The sequence below is a fragment of the Xenopus laevis genome, chromosome 5L (genome assembly GCF_017654675.1).
Source record: "Xenopus laevis strain J_2021 chromosome 5L, Xenopus_laevis_v10.1, whole genome shotgun sequence".
Taxonomy (NCBI): domain Eukaryota; kingdom Metazoa; phylum Chordata; class Amphibia; order Anura; family Pipidae; genus Xenopus; species Xenopus laevis.
Window position 1 is genome coordinate 113701980 of NC_054379.1, and position 15959 is coordinate 113717938.

The following is a 15959-nucleotide window of genomic DNA, read 5'->3' on the forward strand; positions in this document are numbered from 1 at the left end:
CCTTTTCTGAAGAGCGCAAGCGGAGTATCGGTAAGTTATTTGTTAATAAAGACTTTGCGAATTTAAAGTTAAATGTGTCTTGGTTTTATTTCGTTATGCACAAACTAATTTTTTTCAAAAATGTTTTTGTTACTGGTCCTTTAAATGAAGTACCCTAATATAATTTTTCAGACTAACGATTATAGATGGCCATATAATGGCTCCCCCTCAACACAAGCAGTCAATTGTTAAATATGTTAAATATTCTTCTAAAAGTTCAGTTAAACTATGAAGCTTTGATAAACCAAACCCTAAGGAGCAGCTTTATCAAAATGTGAGTTTAGAGCTTAATAAATAAATAAGTCGTCCACGATCTATTCATTCCTATTGGATTTTCAGAACCATATTTATCATGATTATTGATAAATACAATTCTAAAAATCCCATAGGAAAGAATAGAATGCAGATGAGTTTTTATTTATTAAGCTCTAAACTCACATTTTGATAAATCTGCCCCTTTCAGTTCCAAAAACACATTTCATTTGCAAGAGCACCATAACAATGTATTGAATCGAATCCAAGGGTTTTGTTCATGCCTGCATTTGATATACAACAGCGGTCAGAATGCTGTTTAAGGATTCAGTTGCTTTCATATGCAAACAGTCAGGCAGCTATTTCATGTGTGACACTGTTAGGAATAAGGCAAGTAAAGTATAAGGCCAAAATAAGGAGAAAACCAGGTTGCTAACAGATTGCATGTTGTAGAATATACAAGGTTGACGGTCCGTGAAATGCATGAAATCTATAATATTAATATATTATTGAATTTTGTCTGCCACCTGCTGTACATTAGGTCAATACAGTTTGTATAGATCATTAGCACTAAATATATGGCGTACATTCGAGCACACTGCCATAGCTACTTCAGTGTCTGTGTGTTTCCTGAATGCTAGTGACTGTGGTGTGAGTGCTTGTTATCATCAGGATGCACTGTATATTACACATCATTCAGCAATGCACTCTTCTAAAGCTCATCTGAAAAACTCCCCATTTTCCCTTAATCTTCTGGAGAGGTATGTAGCCTATTGTTCCTCTGCTCATTTATATTGCTCTAATGTCACAAATAAATTGTTTACATTTTGTAAGAACCATTGATCATTCTGTACAGTATTTCAGAGCCGTCTCGGGAAAATATGGGTTGTTGGTGCTAAAAGTGTCTACTATAATGTCACCTAATATTTGCCTTTTTTTTACGTTCTCTTTCATTAAATCGCTCTATCACCTTTAAAGTACCTATTCATATGATTTGCAATTGGTCTTAATATTTTATTGTTGTGTGTGAAATATGAGCAGTTTTTTTTTTTTTTAGCAGCTCTCAAATTTGGAATTTCAGTAGCTATCTCATTCTTGGCTTATACCCTGGCAAACAGGCAGTGGCTGGAATGAGAGACTGAGAATTGGAGAGGGGAAATATATGGAATAAAAAGCAACAATACAGTTGTAGCCTCACTGAGCAATAAATATTTAGAAAAGTGATGAATTTAATACTTTGTATAACTTGTATTTGTAAGAAGCCCCTTGACAATGTGTTGTTTTTTTATATGATTCTGTTAGGAATGCACTGAATCCAGGATTTGGTTCGGGATTCGGCCGAATCTTTCGCAAAGGATTCGGGGGTTCTACCAAATCCAAAATAGTGGATTCGGTGCATCCCTACATTCTATATATCATCATTTGTGGCTGACAGGATTGAATAGTGAATGGGCAAAAGTCCCACTGACAAAAAGCCGTATAATTTGGGGTATTTAAAAATAAGTGCAGGTGCAATAATTTGAAATGGCTCAATAATAGGAGCAACTGGTTTAGGAAAATATGCCTGGTCATCCACTAAAATAATGTATCCTTAAGAGTGTTGACTCAAGGGCACTACATCGCCTGTAGGAAGACTTGCTCCTGCAGAGGACAAAGCAGACAAAAATATCTTTTCACTGGGGTGAATGGAAATCGCAACTGGTAAACCATTTGAATGACATCGCTGATAAAAATGCAAAAACACAACAACACACTTAGGGGCCGATTCACCAAGGGTCAAATATCGAGGGTTAATTAACCTTCGATATTCGACTGGGAATTAAAATCCTTCGAATATCAAAGTCGAAGGATTTTAGCGCAAATAGTTTGATCGTTCGATCGAAGGAATAATCCTTCGATTGAACGATTAAATCCTTCGAATCGAACAATTCGAAGGATTTTAATCCAACGATCGAAGGATTATCTTTCGACCAAAAAAACGTAGGCAAGCCTATGGGGACCTTGCCCATAGGCTAACATTGAGTTCGGTAGGTTTTAGATGGCGTACTAGGGGGTCGAAGTTTTTTCTTAAAGAGACAGTACTTCGACTATCGAATAATCGAACGATTTTTAGTTCGAATCCTGCGATTCGAGGTCGAAGTAGCCCAAAAAACACTTCGAAATTCGAAGTTTTTTTTACTTCGAATCCTTCACTCGAAGTTAGTGAATTGGCCCCCCTATGTGCCATAACCATTACAGTAAATCTATATCATTAAGGGGGAGGTTTCTTTGAGTATGCAAAAACAACTTTTTTTTTGCATGGATATCCCTTTTTATTTTCAGCGTGTTTGTGAGTAAAAGTATAAATAATATTGGCTGCAAATATCATAGCCAGAATAATAAAACTTCCAGAAACAGCAGTGCATTGTATCTAAGAGCCACTATACAGGTATGAGATCCATTATCCAGAAAGCTCTGCATTACAGGAAGGCTGTCTCCCATAGACTCCGTTTTATCCTAATAATCCAATTTTTTAAAAAATATATATATAATTCTTATTGCAGGCAAAACCAGCCTATTGAGCTTATTTAATTTTTACATGATTTTCTAGCAGTCTTAAGGTATGAAATACAAATTAAAGAAGGATCTGCTATCCAGAAAACCCTATGTTCCGAGAATTCTGGATAACCGGTCCCGTACCTGTACTACATTCTAAAAGTTTCAGTAATGTGCAGTATAAGTTACTACTGTTGCTGTGTCTTTATGGCATAAATCTCTGTACTGGCAGTAGGCAAAACATGGACTGTTTGAAACTCTTACTGGAAAGACTGGAGCTGTTCTGAACACTTTTGCTTTTCCTATATTTGAAATTGGATATTGTTTGAAGTATGTTTAATTCTGTCATTGTTACAGCAGTGAGACACATGATAAAATGCACAGGGGATTACAGAAATAGTTCCCTTTTGTAACAAGAGTGCACTTCCTGCAGGAAAAATAGTCACATTTTTGGTCATTGTAACTGGAGGTTAGGGCATGAACATTTCTGTCCCTATGCTGGAGTTCTTTATAGGAAGAGGGCAAGACTATTATTCAGTAATGCGTGATGAGCAGCAAACAACACATGGTATGGCAACAATTCAACTGATCTCTTTTCAATTGTATAGATCATAAAACTGTTCTTGGTATAAATGCAACCATGTCATACAGGAAATGTTCCAGGGTAACTCTTCAGTTGTGATATTGGAACCATCTCATCCAAACACCTTAAACAACCCTGTAAAAAGCCCCCCTAAATACCCAGTTTCCAACTACAACCTGTCAGGCTTTCCATTACTTTGAAACACTATATAAACCCCCCCCCCCCTAAATACTGGGTTTGCAAATATAACTTGTCAGGCTTTCTCTTAACTATGGACCAGCAACATATAAAGGACTCTGGTAATTTATTGACATAAAAGTTTATTCTAAATACAATTACAAAGAGTTACCATAGTGTACATTAAATCCCATAACAAAAGACGTATACAACATACAAGGCTTATTTATAAGGTATAGTCTAACTACTCTAACCTAATGTCTTGATGTGTGTGCGCGCGTGCGTGCATATAATGTTATGTCTAATAAAGGTGTTTCTTCAGATACATCAACTGTTACTTGGTTTCTTCTGTTGCTATGCCAAATGGAAGAGCTTCCAGTTATAGTCCTATGCCCTCCATGACAACCAGGCCGTTGCTCACTAAAGTTTGTTTGTACACATCCTGTAGTAGTCACTGTAGACCATGAGATACTTCAAGTCCCATAGGCATCCATCGAATTCCAGTATTGTACTATACTGAATACCATCCATTAGGTGCCGCTGTATACTGCATCCCATGAGTCTTCCAGGTTTACTCAATTCCTTTTAAACTAGTTTTCCTTGGAGATGGTCAGCACTCTTTTACATGGATTCAGTTGGGGAAGATGACTCTCTTCATAGTTTGTTTTCGTAACACCAACTGTCTTCTAAACCTTTCTATTGTTTAGCATAGCCATGTTTCCGACAGCTTGCTTGGCTTGGAGTCTTTCACCAATATTATTTCATCATGAAGTCCATTACAACAAACCCGCTATCAGGGACAATCTACAATTGAGATGGACCATTTATTTTAAACTAAAACATGACTCCAAATACACTATGTGACCAAAAGTTTTCAGACACTCGTCTGTCTAACATCTTATTCCAAACCAAATTTTGTTGGTGGGATTTGCTTCCATTTATACATAAGTGATTGGGCACTGATGTTTAGTGATCAGTCCTGGCTTGAATCCAGGTCTGGACTGGCAATCTGTGGGTTCTGGCAAATGCCAGAGGGGCTGCTATAAGGTGCCATAGAAAGTCAGTATTTAGTGGGCTGGTGGGGGCTGTTTGGGCCTCTATGTGGGCTGATTGGGCCTCTGTGTACCTGAACGCCAGGGCCTATTTTAATTCTCAGTCCGGACCTGCTTGAATCCTATTCAGCTGCGGTGAGGTCAGGGTTCTGTGCAAGTCAGTCAAGTTCTTCAACCCCCATGTCTGCAAACCATTTTTATTCTAACATTGGGCACTCATGATTGATGTTAGGAGTGACCTCATTGGTGAGCCCCAATACAAGCAACTTAAACTTTTTCTCAAGTTCTTTGAAGACAGGATGACATCCAAAGCACACAGCCCGTAAATTATTATTATTTGGCATTATACTGATAAGCTGTTCTTTTATCTATACGGTGTGAAGCTCAGGTGTTGATTAATATCAATGTTTGTTGACACAAGCATGTATGATTAAATGAGTGTGTTCATCTGTTGTTTTTTTTTCTCGCTTTAGGTCCTAGCAATGATGACGTTCGTATACCTTCTGATTGCTACACACATTCTGTTTGTAGCCGCTTGCCCTACTCTGTGTACGTGCCGGTTGAAAGATGCAGTCTTTTGCCAAGGACCATCTATCAAAGACATTGGCTCATTACTTCTTCCTTCTAACTTCACATACATCCATATAATAAACACCCTGGCAACGGAGATAACAGATAAAAGCTTTGGTAACATGCCTATTACTTTGCGTCTTCGCTTGGAGGATAGTCGGTTAACTTTCATAACCAGGGACGCATTTAAAAGTTTGCCTCAATTGAAAAGCCTGAAACTTACAAACAACAAGTTAGAGACTTTGCCCGCTGGTGTGTTTGATTCATTATTTTACCTGGAGCAGTTGTTTATTGGTGTAAACCATTTATCTAGCCTTCATCCAAATCTGTTTTGCTGTTTGCAGCATCTAAAAGAACTTATCCTAAATAGGAATCAGCTAACCAGTTTGCCAAATGAGTTATTACGGAATCTCACAGAGCTCATAATTTTAAATCTGTCCAGGAATAAAATATCACATTTGCCGGTGAGCATTTTCAGCTCCTTGACTAAACTTAAAAAACTGCATCTTTATGAAAATCAGTTGTTAACGATCACGTCATCGGCATTTAATAACCTCGGCGACCTGTTAGAGCTTGCTCTTTACTCAAACTCTATCCAATCCATTGCCCCGGATGCATTTCATCACCTTCCTAAACTACGGTTATTAAATCTCTCCAAAAATAAACTGCATTTTTTGCCTTATGGGCTCTTCCTGCATTTGCCACAGTTGTCTGTCTTGACACTCTATGATAATCCTTTAAAAGAACTCCCTGACGTGATCTTCGGTAAAATGGAAAATCTTACTTCTTTGTGGCTGTATGATACCCACCTTGCAACCATTCCAAATTTTGTTTTCTGCAATCTGACTAATTTGCAGCTATTGGTGCTGACTAGAAACCCCCAACTCGAGAGTCTCCCAGCAGATGCATTCAGTGGATTGAGTAATCTGTTGGAACTCTCGTTGCATTCAAATAACCTATCGTCCATTGACCAAGACCTCTTCCAAAATCTACAACAACTTGAAAAACTTAGTCTTTATAGCAACAACCTGAAAGTTCTTTCAGAGAATATGTTTTACAATCTTTCTAATCTTCAGATTCTTGCCTTAAATAACAGCAATCTGCACACCCTCCCAGGGCAAATATTCCAAGAGTTACCCAGTCTGCAAATGGTCTATCTCCACAGTAATCCCTGGGTTTGTTACTGTGATTTTACAGATTTTAAGACGTGGCTTCAGCAGAACCAAAATAAAGTATATAATCCAATGTCACTGGTTTGTGATACTCCATTAACATTGAGCAATATATCTGTCTTGGGTACTGGTGACTTTATGTGCCAGTATACAACAACAACAGAGAATAAGATGGATTTCTATACAACTACAACCTCACAGACCCCCATCAACACCCAAAGCACTAACACCTATCATGATACGACATTTACTAATGTTAAAAGGCAATTTATTCTCTACAACACATCCCCAGCAACAACCACATTGGAGACCACAACCAGGAAAATGACAGACTTCTCTGAGACAAATCCCACCACTGCTATGCAAGACCTCAATGCGGGTGTACTCAAACACACACCCTATATGTCCACTGTCCCTTATGACAAAATCTATTTTTTTCTGTATCTTTTTAACACTGTGCTCAAAATGTTTGTTATATTTTTGTGTTGTGTTTTGTTGGTCTTAATGAGGAGGCTCAATGATTACTTTGTGGGTTTGACAGAACCTGTGGTTTTATTACGCATACTGATACCATTGGATCCAGTGCCCCAAGGTCTAAGGTGGCCATTTGCTGAAAGATCTGCTCGTTTGGCAAGGTTGAGGACGCACACTAATTAATAAACCATTTGTATCTGTTACTATAAGAAAAAAATATGTGTGTGAAAAATAATGCAGTACAGGTATGGGATCAGTTATCCAAAAAGCTCCAAATTACAGAATGGCCGCCTCCCATAGACGCTCCCATCCCCAAATAATCCAACATTTTTAAAAATGATTTCCTTTTTCTCTGTAATAATAAAACCGTACCTTGCAAGTGACCCTAACTAAGATGTAATTAATCATTATTGGAAGCAAAATCAGCCTATTGGGTTTATTTAATGTTTACATTATTTTCTAGTAGACTTAAGGTACGAAGATTCATACCTGCACTATAGTTTAGTGGATTCTTTATCATTGTTACTGCAGATAAAAGGTATTGAATATAACGTTTAAAGATCATTGCTAGAATTTCTCTGCACAAAATTTAACAGAAAACGCTTCTGAGAAATATTGTTGTATAATAGAAAATGTCATTCTAAGTAACTTTCCATTCAAAATAGTCAGTGGTTTTGAAATTATCTGTCAATGTAATTGCTACTGAAAGCACATAGTCTGTCTGGCTGTATATATTTGCTATATTCCTGTACTTTACTCCAATTTCCTCCTTTATGCCAAAACCATTCAGGAAGGTTAACTGACCCATTTGTGGGTAAATGGGAACTGAGGGGGTTATTTATCAAGGTCCGAATTTATCTCAATATCGTCTGCTACAAACTCTAATCTAAGCCGCTCAATTTTTAAGGCTTATTTATTATTACATTTTCGCGAAAATTACCTTTGCTGGAAAATACAGATTTTCACAATTTTTTCAGGAGTTTTCACCCGAAAGCTCCGAAAACATAGTGGAATTGACCGAAACCTGAGACACAACCAGAAATCAATAGGACTGTTCCCATTGACTTTTATGCAACCTTGACAGGTTTGAGATGCCGTGTTTTTATATTTGGGTTTTTTAGCCCTCAGGTTTAATAAATTCCAAAAAATTTGTTAATTCTTTAAAAGCCTATTACAACACAAAAAAAATCATATATTTTTCCGGTATTCGGAGTTTAGTAAATAACCCCCTTAGACTGTGAGCTCCAATGGAGCAGGGACAGATGTGTATGATGAACAACCTCTGTGAAGCTCTTTATAAACATGTTGATGCTATATGAATATGCTATAAGAAAAACTTCCCTATTATTACCTATATAAAATTGCTTCACATTTACACTGATTTACAGCAGAAATCCAGTTTCCTTTTATAGACCCTCGCAGACCTGCAGGTGATGTCACAAAAAGGGCAGGGCGATAAGGCACATGTCTTAAAGGAAAACTATACCCCCCAAACAATGTAGGTCTCTATTAAAAGATACTGAGCAAAACAGTGCATGTGTAAAACCCTGCTTCAGGTAAATGAACCATTATCATAATAATATACTTTTTTAGTAGTATGTGCCATTGGGTAATCATAAATAGAAAATTGCCATTTTAAAAAATAAGGGCCGCCCCCTGAGATCGTACGATTCACTGTGCACACATACAAACCACATGTAAGGTCACATGAGCCAATTAACAGACAGAGTTCTGCCTTTTGCTTCCTCACTTCTTCCTGTTACAGTTAGTTTTGTAGTATTTCTGGTCAGGTGATCTCTGAGGCAGCACAGATAGAGTCACGAAATGGTGGCTCAAGGCAAGAGATGTAAAAGGGCAATATTTATGTAAATATATATTCCAGTTTGGTAAGATTCTTTAATATGTCATTCAATTTGATATAAACTATCTGTTGCTTAAGTATTCATTTTGGGGGTATAGTTTTCCTTTAAAAAAAAAAAAGGAAGTCAAAAGCCGGCCAATAGTGCAAGGTGATGGGCAGAGCAGGAAGAAGATCTCCACTTGGACCTACCCGCAACCGGACGTGTGAGGTCGGCCCGAACCCACCAGACCCGCAGGCATCGGGCCGGCACGCACATTACTAGTACTTACCCATGAAACGCTGCCATTAGTGTTCCCAGTTTATAAGGATTTATTAATTAAATAGAAACTTTAATAAAAAAAAATATATATATATATATATATATATGTATATCTACAGTAATAAAGCATGCAGAATACTAAAAACCACTGATTATACTAATTACTCTAAACCACAAATTATCTGTAATTTATTGAACGAAAAACACTGTTACAAAACTGTGCATTCTAAATGCTGGCAAGGACATCTAGAAGTCCGTGGGATTTATCCTTTTCCAATTGACCAGTTCTGATTGGTCAGTAAATATTAGGAGACTTGGGCATGAATTCCTTAGGCATTCTGTTCAACGCTGAGACAATAGGAGGTATGAAAGGCATTTTAAAAACGGATTTACAACTACCCTTTGCTAGTGGGTGAAGGGGACTTGGTGGGAGTGACTTACTCAGCCTAAAACCCACAAGATGGGCAGGTTTAAGACCTCTGGTTCAGTATTAGCTGTGTAGAATTAGAGGCATAATTAGAGCCATATAAGGAATAGCTAATGTGTGCTAAAGCATTGTTTTTTATTAATTCCAGTGAAAGGCCAGTATACACCAATACTGAGTATAAACCAAATGAATGCAAATGTCTTCTACCTCTATTCATACACATGAAATTAATTGAGTAAGCTTAACAAAGGAGAATGAAAGTGGTAAAAACAAACTCCCTTCTTCTAGAAACAGGCATACAGGATTAACATATTACATGTAGGGTTTACTTTGAAGAGTATTTTAATTAACCTTCTCCTTCTGAATAGCCAAGATGCAGGTGTAAGATTGATGTGATTGTAATATCACTGGTCTGTGCTGTTTAGTACAACAAGAACCAGTAACCAAAGATATTAAAGGGATACTGTCATGGGAAAACATGTATTTTTCTCTTCAAAACGCATCAGTTAATAGTGCTCCCCCAGCAGATTTCTGCACTGAAATCCATTTTTCAAAAGAGCAAAGAGATTTTTTTTATACTTAATTTTAAATTCTGACATGGGGCTAGACATTATGGGGCAAATTCACTAAGCGCTGAAGCGCCTAACGCTAGCGTCAATTCGCTACCGTTGGTCATTTTCGTTACTTCGCAAATTCACTAACGAACGCTGGCGTAAATTCGCTAGTGTTACTTCGCACCCTTACGCCGGTCGTAACTATGCAAATTCACTAACGCGCGCATTGTACTTAACGCTACCTTTTACGCTAGATTTCCTTCGCCACCTCAGACCAGGCGAAGCGCAATAGAGTAGATAGGGATTGCTTCAAAAAAAGTTCAAATTTATTCTAAGTCCCAAAAAACGCTGGCGTTTTTTCTATATTATGGGTGATAGGCTGAAAAAGATCGAAAAAATTTTTGGGGCTCCCCTCCTTCCCCCCTACATTTCCTAACTCATGGCACCTTAACTATACAGTGGGCACATGTGTAGGGCAAAAAAAAAAAAAAAATTTTATTTGATGTTTTGAAGGTTTCCCAGGCATTTGTAGTGATTGTACGTATTCCTCCATTGAAATTTGAATTTGGCGCCGTATGCAAATTAACCATCGCTAGCGTAGCTTCGCTTAGCAAATCAACGCTAGCGCAAATTCGCAACCTTACGCTACCCCTGAGCGCAACTTCGGATTTTAGTGAATTTGCAGAACGCTGGTGAAACTAGGCCTGGCGAAGTGCGGCGAAGTTACTTCTGGTGCAACTACGAATCTTAGTGAATTTGCCCCATTGTCAGTTTCCCAGCTTCCCCCAGTCTTGTGACTTGTGCTCTGATACACTTCAGTCACTCTTTACTGCTGTACTGCAAACTTGAGTGATATCACCCGTTCCTTTCACCTCCCTAGCAGCCTAACAACAGAACAATGGAAAGGTAACCAAATATCGGCTACCTAACACAAGATAACAGCTCCCTGGTAGATCTAAGAACAGCACTTAATAGTAAAATCCAGGTCCCACTGAAACATTTTCAGTTACATTGAGTAGGAGAAACAACCGCCTGCCAGAAAGCAGTTCCATCCTAAAGTGCTGGCTCTTTCTGAAAGCACATGACAAGGCAAAATGACCTGAGATGTCTGCCTACACAACAATATTACAACTGTACAAATGTGAGCAGCATTCCCAATTATCCTTGAAAATTGGAAGAAAAAAAGGAACTGTCTCAGACACTCAGACAATAAGTGAAACATTAAAAATGTCTTCCTGTCTTTTATCAAGCTTGAGCAAACACCTGAAGAGGTCTGAAACATTGCAATTGCGTGAGACCATATATTGTAAACAAACTTTTTTTATACAAGACAGGTTGGGTATGTTGGCTGAATTTGTACCATATCCACTGGTGTGCAACAACTCAATATATTGTGATCGATGCTGTAACCTGGGTTTGGATTCATGCTAATAAAAGTCAAAGCAGTTTTACCCATTTCTCACACAATGCAGCATGTTTTTACAGAACTCCAGCTATTGGCAGACACAAATTTTGTACAAAAAAAGGTGTGATATGGATGTTCGCTTACACACCCCTCAATTGTGCATGATTTATTTGGCCAGTGCACAAATGGTACAAAGACGTCCTGTACCTTGTCAATAGCTCCCTTGCAAAACTGCCCACTGTGCTTTATATCAATAGGTGCAATGTCAACCTGCACTGGACCCTAACCCCCCCTCCCAACCCTAACCCACAAAATGTTGCCATTGTAGGACCCGCACACAATCTGTACCCCTGTGTCCTTGCTCTGTATGCTACTTCTGTGTGTGCTTCTGCTTCCAAGACAAGGAATCTTTGGAAGAAGTGTACTTCTCCAGTCTGACCCTCACCCAACACAAGGTTGATAGGGTTGTCATCTGGCCGATATTTTACTGGCCAATAAAAATGATGGTTGATCCCAATGTTCTTAATAGTGTAAAAAGATAAATATATAGGAAGGCCGGTACTTTTTTTCCAGAAAATGTGGCAACCCTAATGGTTGACCAAATTTAAAATGCAACCTTCCCAAGTGGCGGTCAACCCATGGGTCACTGTGGGGTTTAAGGCCAACCTGCACATCACTACTTTGATGCTAATTGCCAGACAATTAATGAAGGTGATTTAAGGTCCTCAAATCTGTGTGTTTTTTGTGCCTGGTGCTTTGGTCTGTATAAGTAAACTTCCTTTGTGTTTATCTACAGAGGAACTAACAGGTTTTTGTTTTATATACATTTTCTGTTACCGGTAGTAAATTGAATTTGACTAGAAAATACTCTTAAGAATATGTCCGTGCTTAATATTCTTATAGCAGATCTGGTTTATCTGAATGGTTCTAGGCCTCTGCTTCAGACAGCAACTGCTTTTCATTACAAGAGTTTTTCCAAGAGAGACATTTGAGGTTTAGTTTGGCACTGGGATCTTTCAAGGAGCAGGCTTTGATTTCATGATATCCATGTCCCTTTGCTGTGTTGGAGCAGACAGGGATATATCTATCATCTGCATTGTTACCAAGTTACTTAGAAACATGTGGATGGAGAACTCAGGGAATAAGTAGCAGTGGTTTATAAGCCTGGAAGAGGAAATCAAGAGTCACAGTATGTAAACCTCAGTGTATACTTTATTTTTCAGAAATGAATATCACTAACAGGAGCTGGCAACAATTTATTTCGTAGCATTCCAGTAAAACTAAAAAAAACCCAATATGTAATAAATCCATAGTCATGGCTTGGGTCATATAATGCCATATTACTGATAACCCTCAACTGTCTGTTTTGCTTTCAGAAGTTTATTTAAATTTTTGCAATCTTTCTTGATTGCAACAGAATGTCTTTGCTAATTAAACAATCACATAAATAATTACACTTTGCAATACTGTAGGTGCAAAACTGTAGGTGCAAAACAACAAACAGAAGCTAAGCAATAAAAAGAATGAACTTGTGATGATTTTTGACAACCAATGCCTCCCATTGGTTGTCACTCTGGTAGGACACAGTGATTAAAAGTGTAACATAAAGCATTAATAATGTGCAAAGAAAGATTAAATTGTCATATCATTTGACTGGAAACAAAAGGACAAGGAAAGTGGTAAGCCCCCCCCAACCCCCAGTACGTTTGATTGCTAGCCTTGGATCCTGGGCCTTTTCTCCCAGTGTACTTTCCCTGTGACACTCTGCAGCCATCTTCATTCACTTCCCAGCAGTCCCTTGCAATTCTCCAGGTCCTGGACAGCCTGCAAGGGCTACATTGCTCTCAAAGGAAAAGTATCCCTGAATGGGGCATTTTCTGAGGATCACAGGCCCAGTGTGCCCTATTGGTTACTAGATGTGGGCAAGCGTAAGACTTCCTGTTGCGTTATCCCAGAAATGATTTATATTTGTATATATTTTTGATGATTTGATTCAGAATTATTTTATTCAAAGGGGCCATTCAGGAATCTTTTGTCAAGTGAGCCTATGTGACCAGGAGTGTATATCTTATGCAGTTCCATGAAATTACGAAAAATAAATAGAAGGTGGACTGCAAAACCAATATATTAAAAGTACAATTTATTATGCAATCACAAAAACTCTGGCCGGCCAGAAAACACAGTGAATAAATTATGAATAAATAATTCTAAAATCAGTAATAAATACAATCCAGGGTGGCAATCCCTTTTCCTGTGGAGAAAAATCAATTGGCTGTTCCTTGGTGTTGGTATATGCTTCTAGTTTGAAAAAAGAAGGATGGTTGTGAGTTGTAGTCCAACAAGATAGAAAAGTTATTTCCCAAAAGTTACAACTGCGCCCTCCGCTCGACAATTCCTGAAACACTCAGTACTCATTTTAGCCCTCCTTCAGGGAAAATGGCACTATGGCTTGGGATCTTCCAAGACTTTCCTACTTCTCCTCATTTGATGGTTGCACCCAGTGGCGTAATTACTAAGCACCAGGCCCCCCCAAAAAAAAAATCTTCAGAGTGGCTACTTCCCCACTTGCTCATGAATGAGCATAACTTGCTCCCTGCCAGGAAAGGACAGTGAAAGAGGAACCAGACCCCACTGTTCGGGGCCCCCCACAACGGCAGAGTTTGTTTCCTCTATTGTTACGCCACTGGTTGCACCCCAAGTATTTGCGAGCCCTTGGTCTTGTTGGTTGCCTGCTTTATAGGTATATCTGTGTAATAAAAAGATTAGACCCTTTAAAGGAGAAGGAAAGCTACAGAGGGATTTTATTGCCAATAGATTAGCTGCAATAGTGCAAGCTAGAATGCTATATTTATTCTGTAGAATGTTTTACCATACCTGAGTAAAAAGCTCTAGAAACTCTCTGTTTGTTTAGGATAGGAGCTGCAGTATTAATGTGGTGTGACATCACTTCCTGCCTAAGTCTCTCTCTGCTCTGGGCTCAGATTACAGTAGAGAAGGGAGGGGGGAGGGAAGAGGAGCAAACTGAGCATGCTCTTGCCCAGGGCAATGAGGTTTAAGCTGAAGGCAGGAAGTCTGATACAGAAGCCCATGAGTACACAATAGAAGGAAAGAAATGCAATCTTTCTTTTGACAGGGGACTCAGAGCAGCACTACTTTGGGGGTTTACTGGTATATTTAGATGGACCTTTCTGATAAGGCTTACTTAGTTTTAACCTTTCCTTCTCCTTTAAGTAGGGTAAATTACATATTTTTGGAAACCAGAATAAGGTGCGTTTGAAAGAGCATTGTAAATAGATTTTTATGAAATGTTGGTGAACAAGCATTTTCCAAGAAACGTGTAAGAGGAAGTTAAAAAAGGCCAAACCTGTATTGGGAAATAGATGTTAGCAAAGTTTGTTTCTAATTCTAGGAGCTGTGTAATTAGGAAAGAGCTCTCTGTCCCTGTTGGTTGTGAAAGTGTGATTAATGTAACTACAACATACTGTTCAAAACAATACTACAAACTGATAGTGTGGGATGGCTCATAAAGCACAACGTTCATATGTATAAGTAAAAGAAAACTGATGTTTTTTTGAGTACGGAAACTGATTGAAATGATTATAATGAAGGCCACTGTTGATATATAGGACAGAGAGACGAACTGTCTGATGCTGAAGTATGAACTCTAAACAGAATTCAGTGGTATACAGTGTCGGACTGGGTTGCCAGAGGCCCACCAGAAAACCTTAGACCATGAGCCCACTTTCCAAACTATTATTCCTCATCTCCACACCCAACCTCTTTATTCTCCTAGTCTTTTATATCTACTTACCAAACTCTTCCATTAGTAAGCATTTTCCCCCTGAAGAAATAGGGAATGACCATGAAATAGGCTAAATGGTTAGAAGCAAGAAGGCCCACTGGGAGTTTTTCTGGTATATATGTGAGAAGAAATCTGGAGTGGCAACGGCCAAACAGAAAATTATAAACCGCTGCCCAATTAAATTGCATTGGAATGCAGCATTACATCACCATCACATCTTCCATTTAAAGTTTCAGTTATAAAATTTCCAATAAGTATTACATTTCCTGTTTAGTTTTACCTTACCGGTTTTACCTTAGTTTTAACCTAATCAGAAGCATCAGCCTTTTTGTAGATTTTCTTCCTCCAAAATAGGGACTATTTACCATATGATTTGCAAAGCTAGGATTTGAGCTTCATGGGGCTATCAATGCGTTTATTGTGTGGCAAATTAAGATAAAAGAACAAAAAATGTCATCTGAAACTATCACAGGTAGTTAGTAAAGCAAGTTCCCAATTTCATTTGTATCGTTATTATATAGTGCTGACATATTCTGTAGCCCTTTACAGACATTATACTTCATTCACATCAGTCCCTGCCTTAGTGGAGCTTAAAGACTAACTCCCTATAACATTCATACATACAGGTATGGGATCCTTTATCTGGAAACCCGTTATCCAGCTCCAAATTACAGGAAGGCTGTCTCCCATAGACTCCATTTTAATCAAAGAATTCACATTTTTAAAAATGATTTCCTTTTTCTCTGTAATAATGAAACAGTATCTTGTTCTTGATCCCAGCTAAGGTATAACAAATC

The 15959-nt window shown here is 38.3% G+C and overlaps 1 protein-coding gene across 1 annotated transcript; it reads left to right on the forward strand.

The window, feature by feature from the left end:
• Window positions 1-994: 994 nt before the first annotated feature.
• On the forward strand, window positions 995-7237 carry gp5.L (glycoprotein V platelet L homeolog). Its single transcript, NM_001093535.1, is given in 2 exon segments — window positions 995-1052; window positions 5112-7237. A coding segment is annotated over 1 exon segment (1914 nt). The 5' UTR covers window positions 995-1052; window positions 5112-5123; the 3' UTR covers window positions 7038-7237.
• Window positions 7238-15959: the final 8722 nt, after the last annotated feature.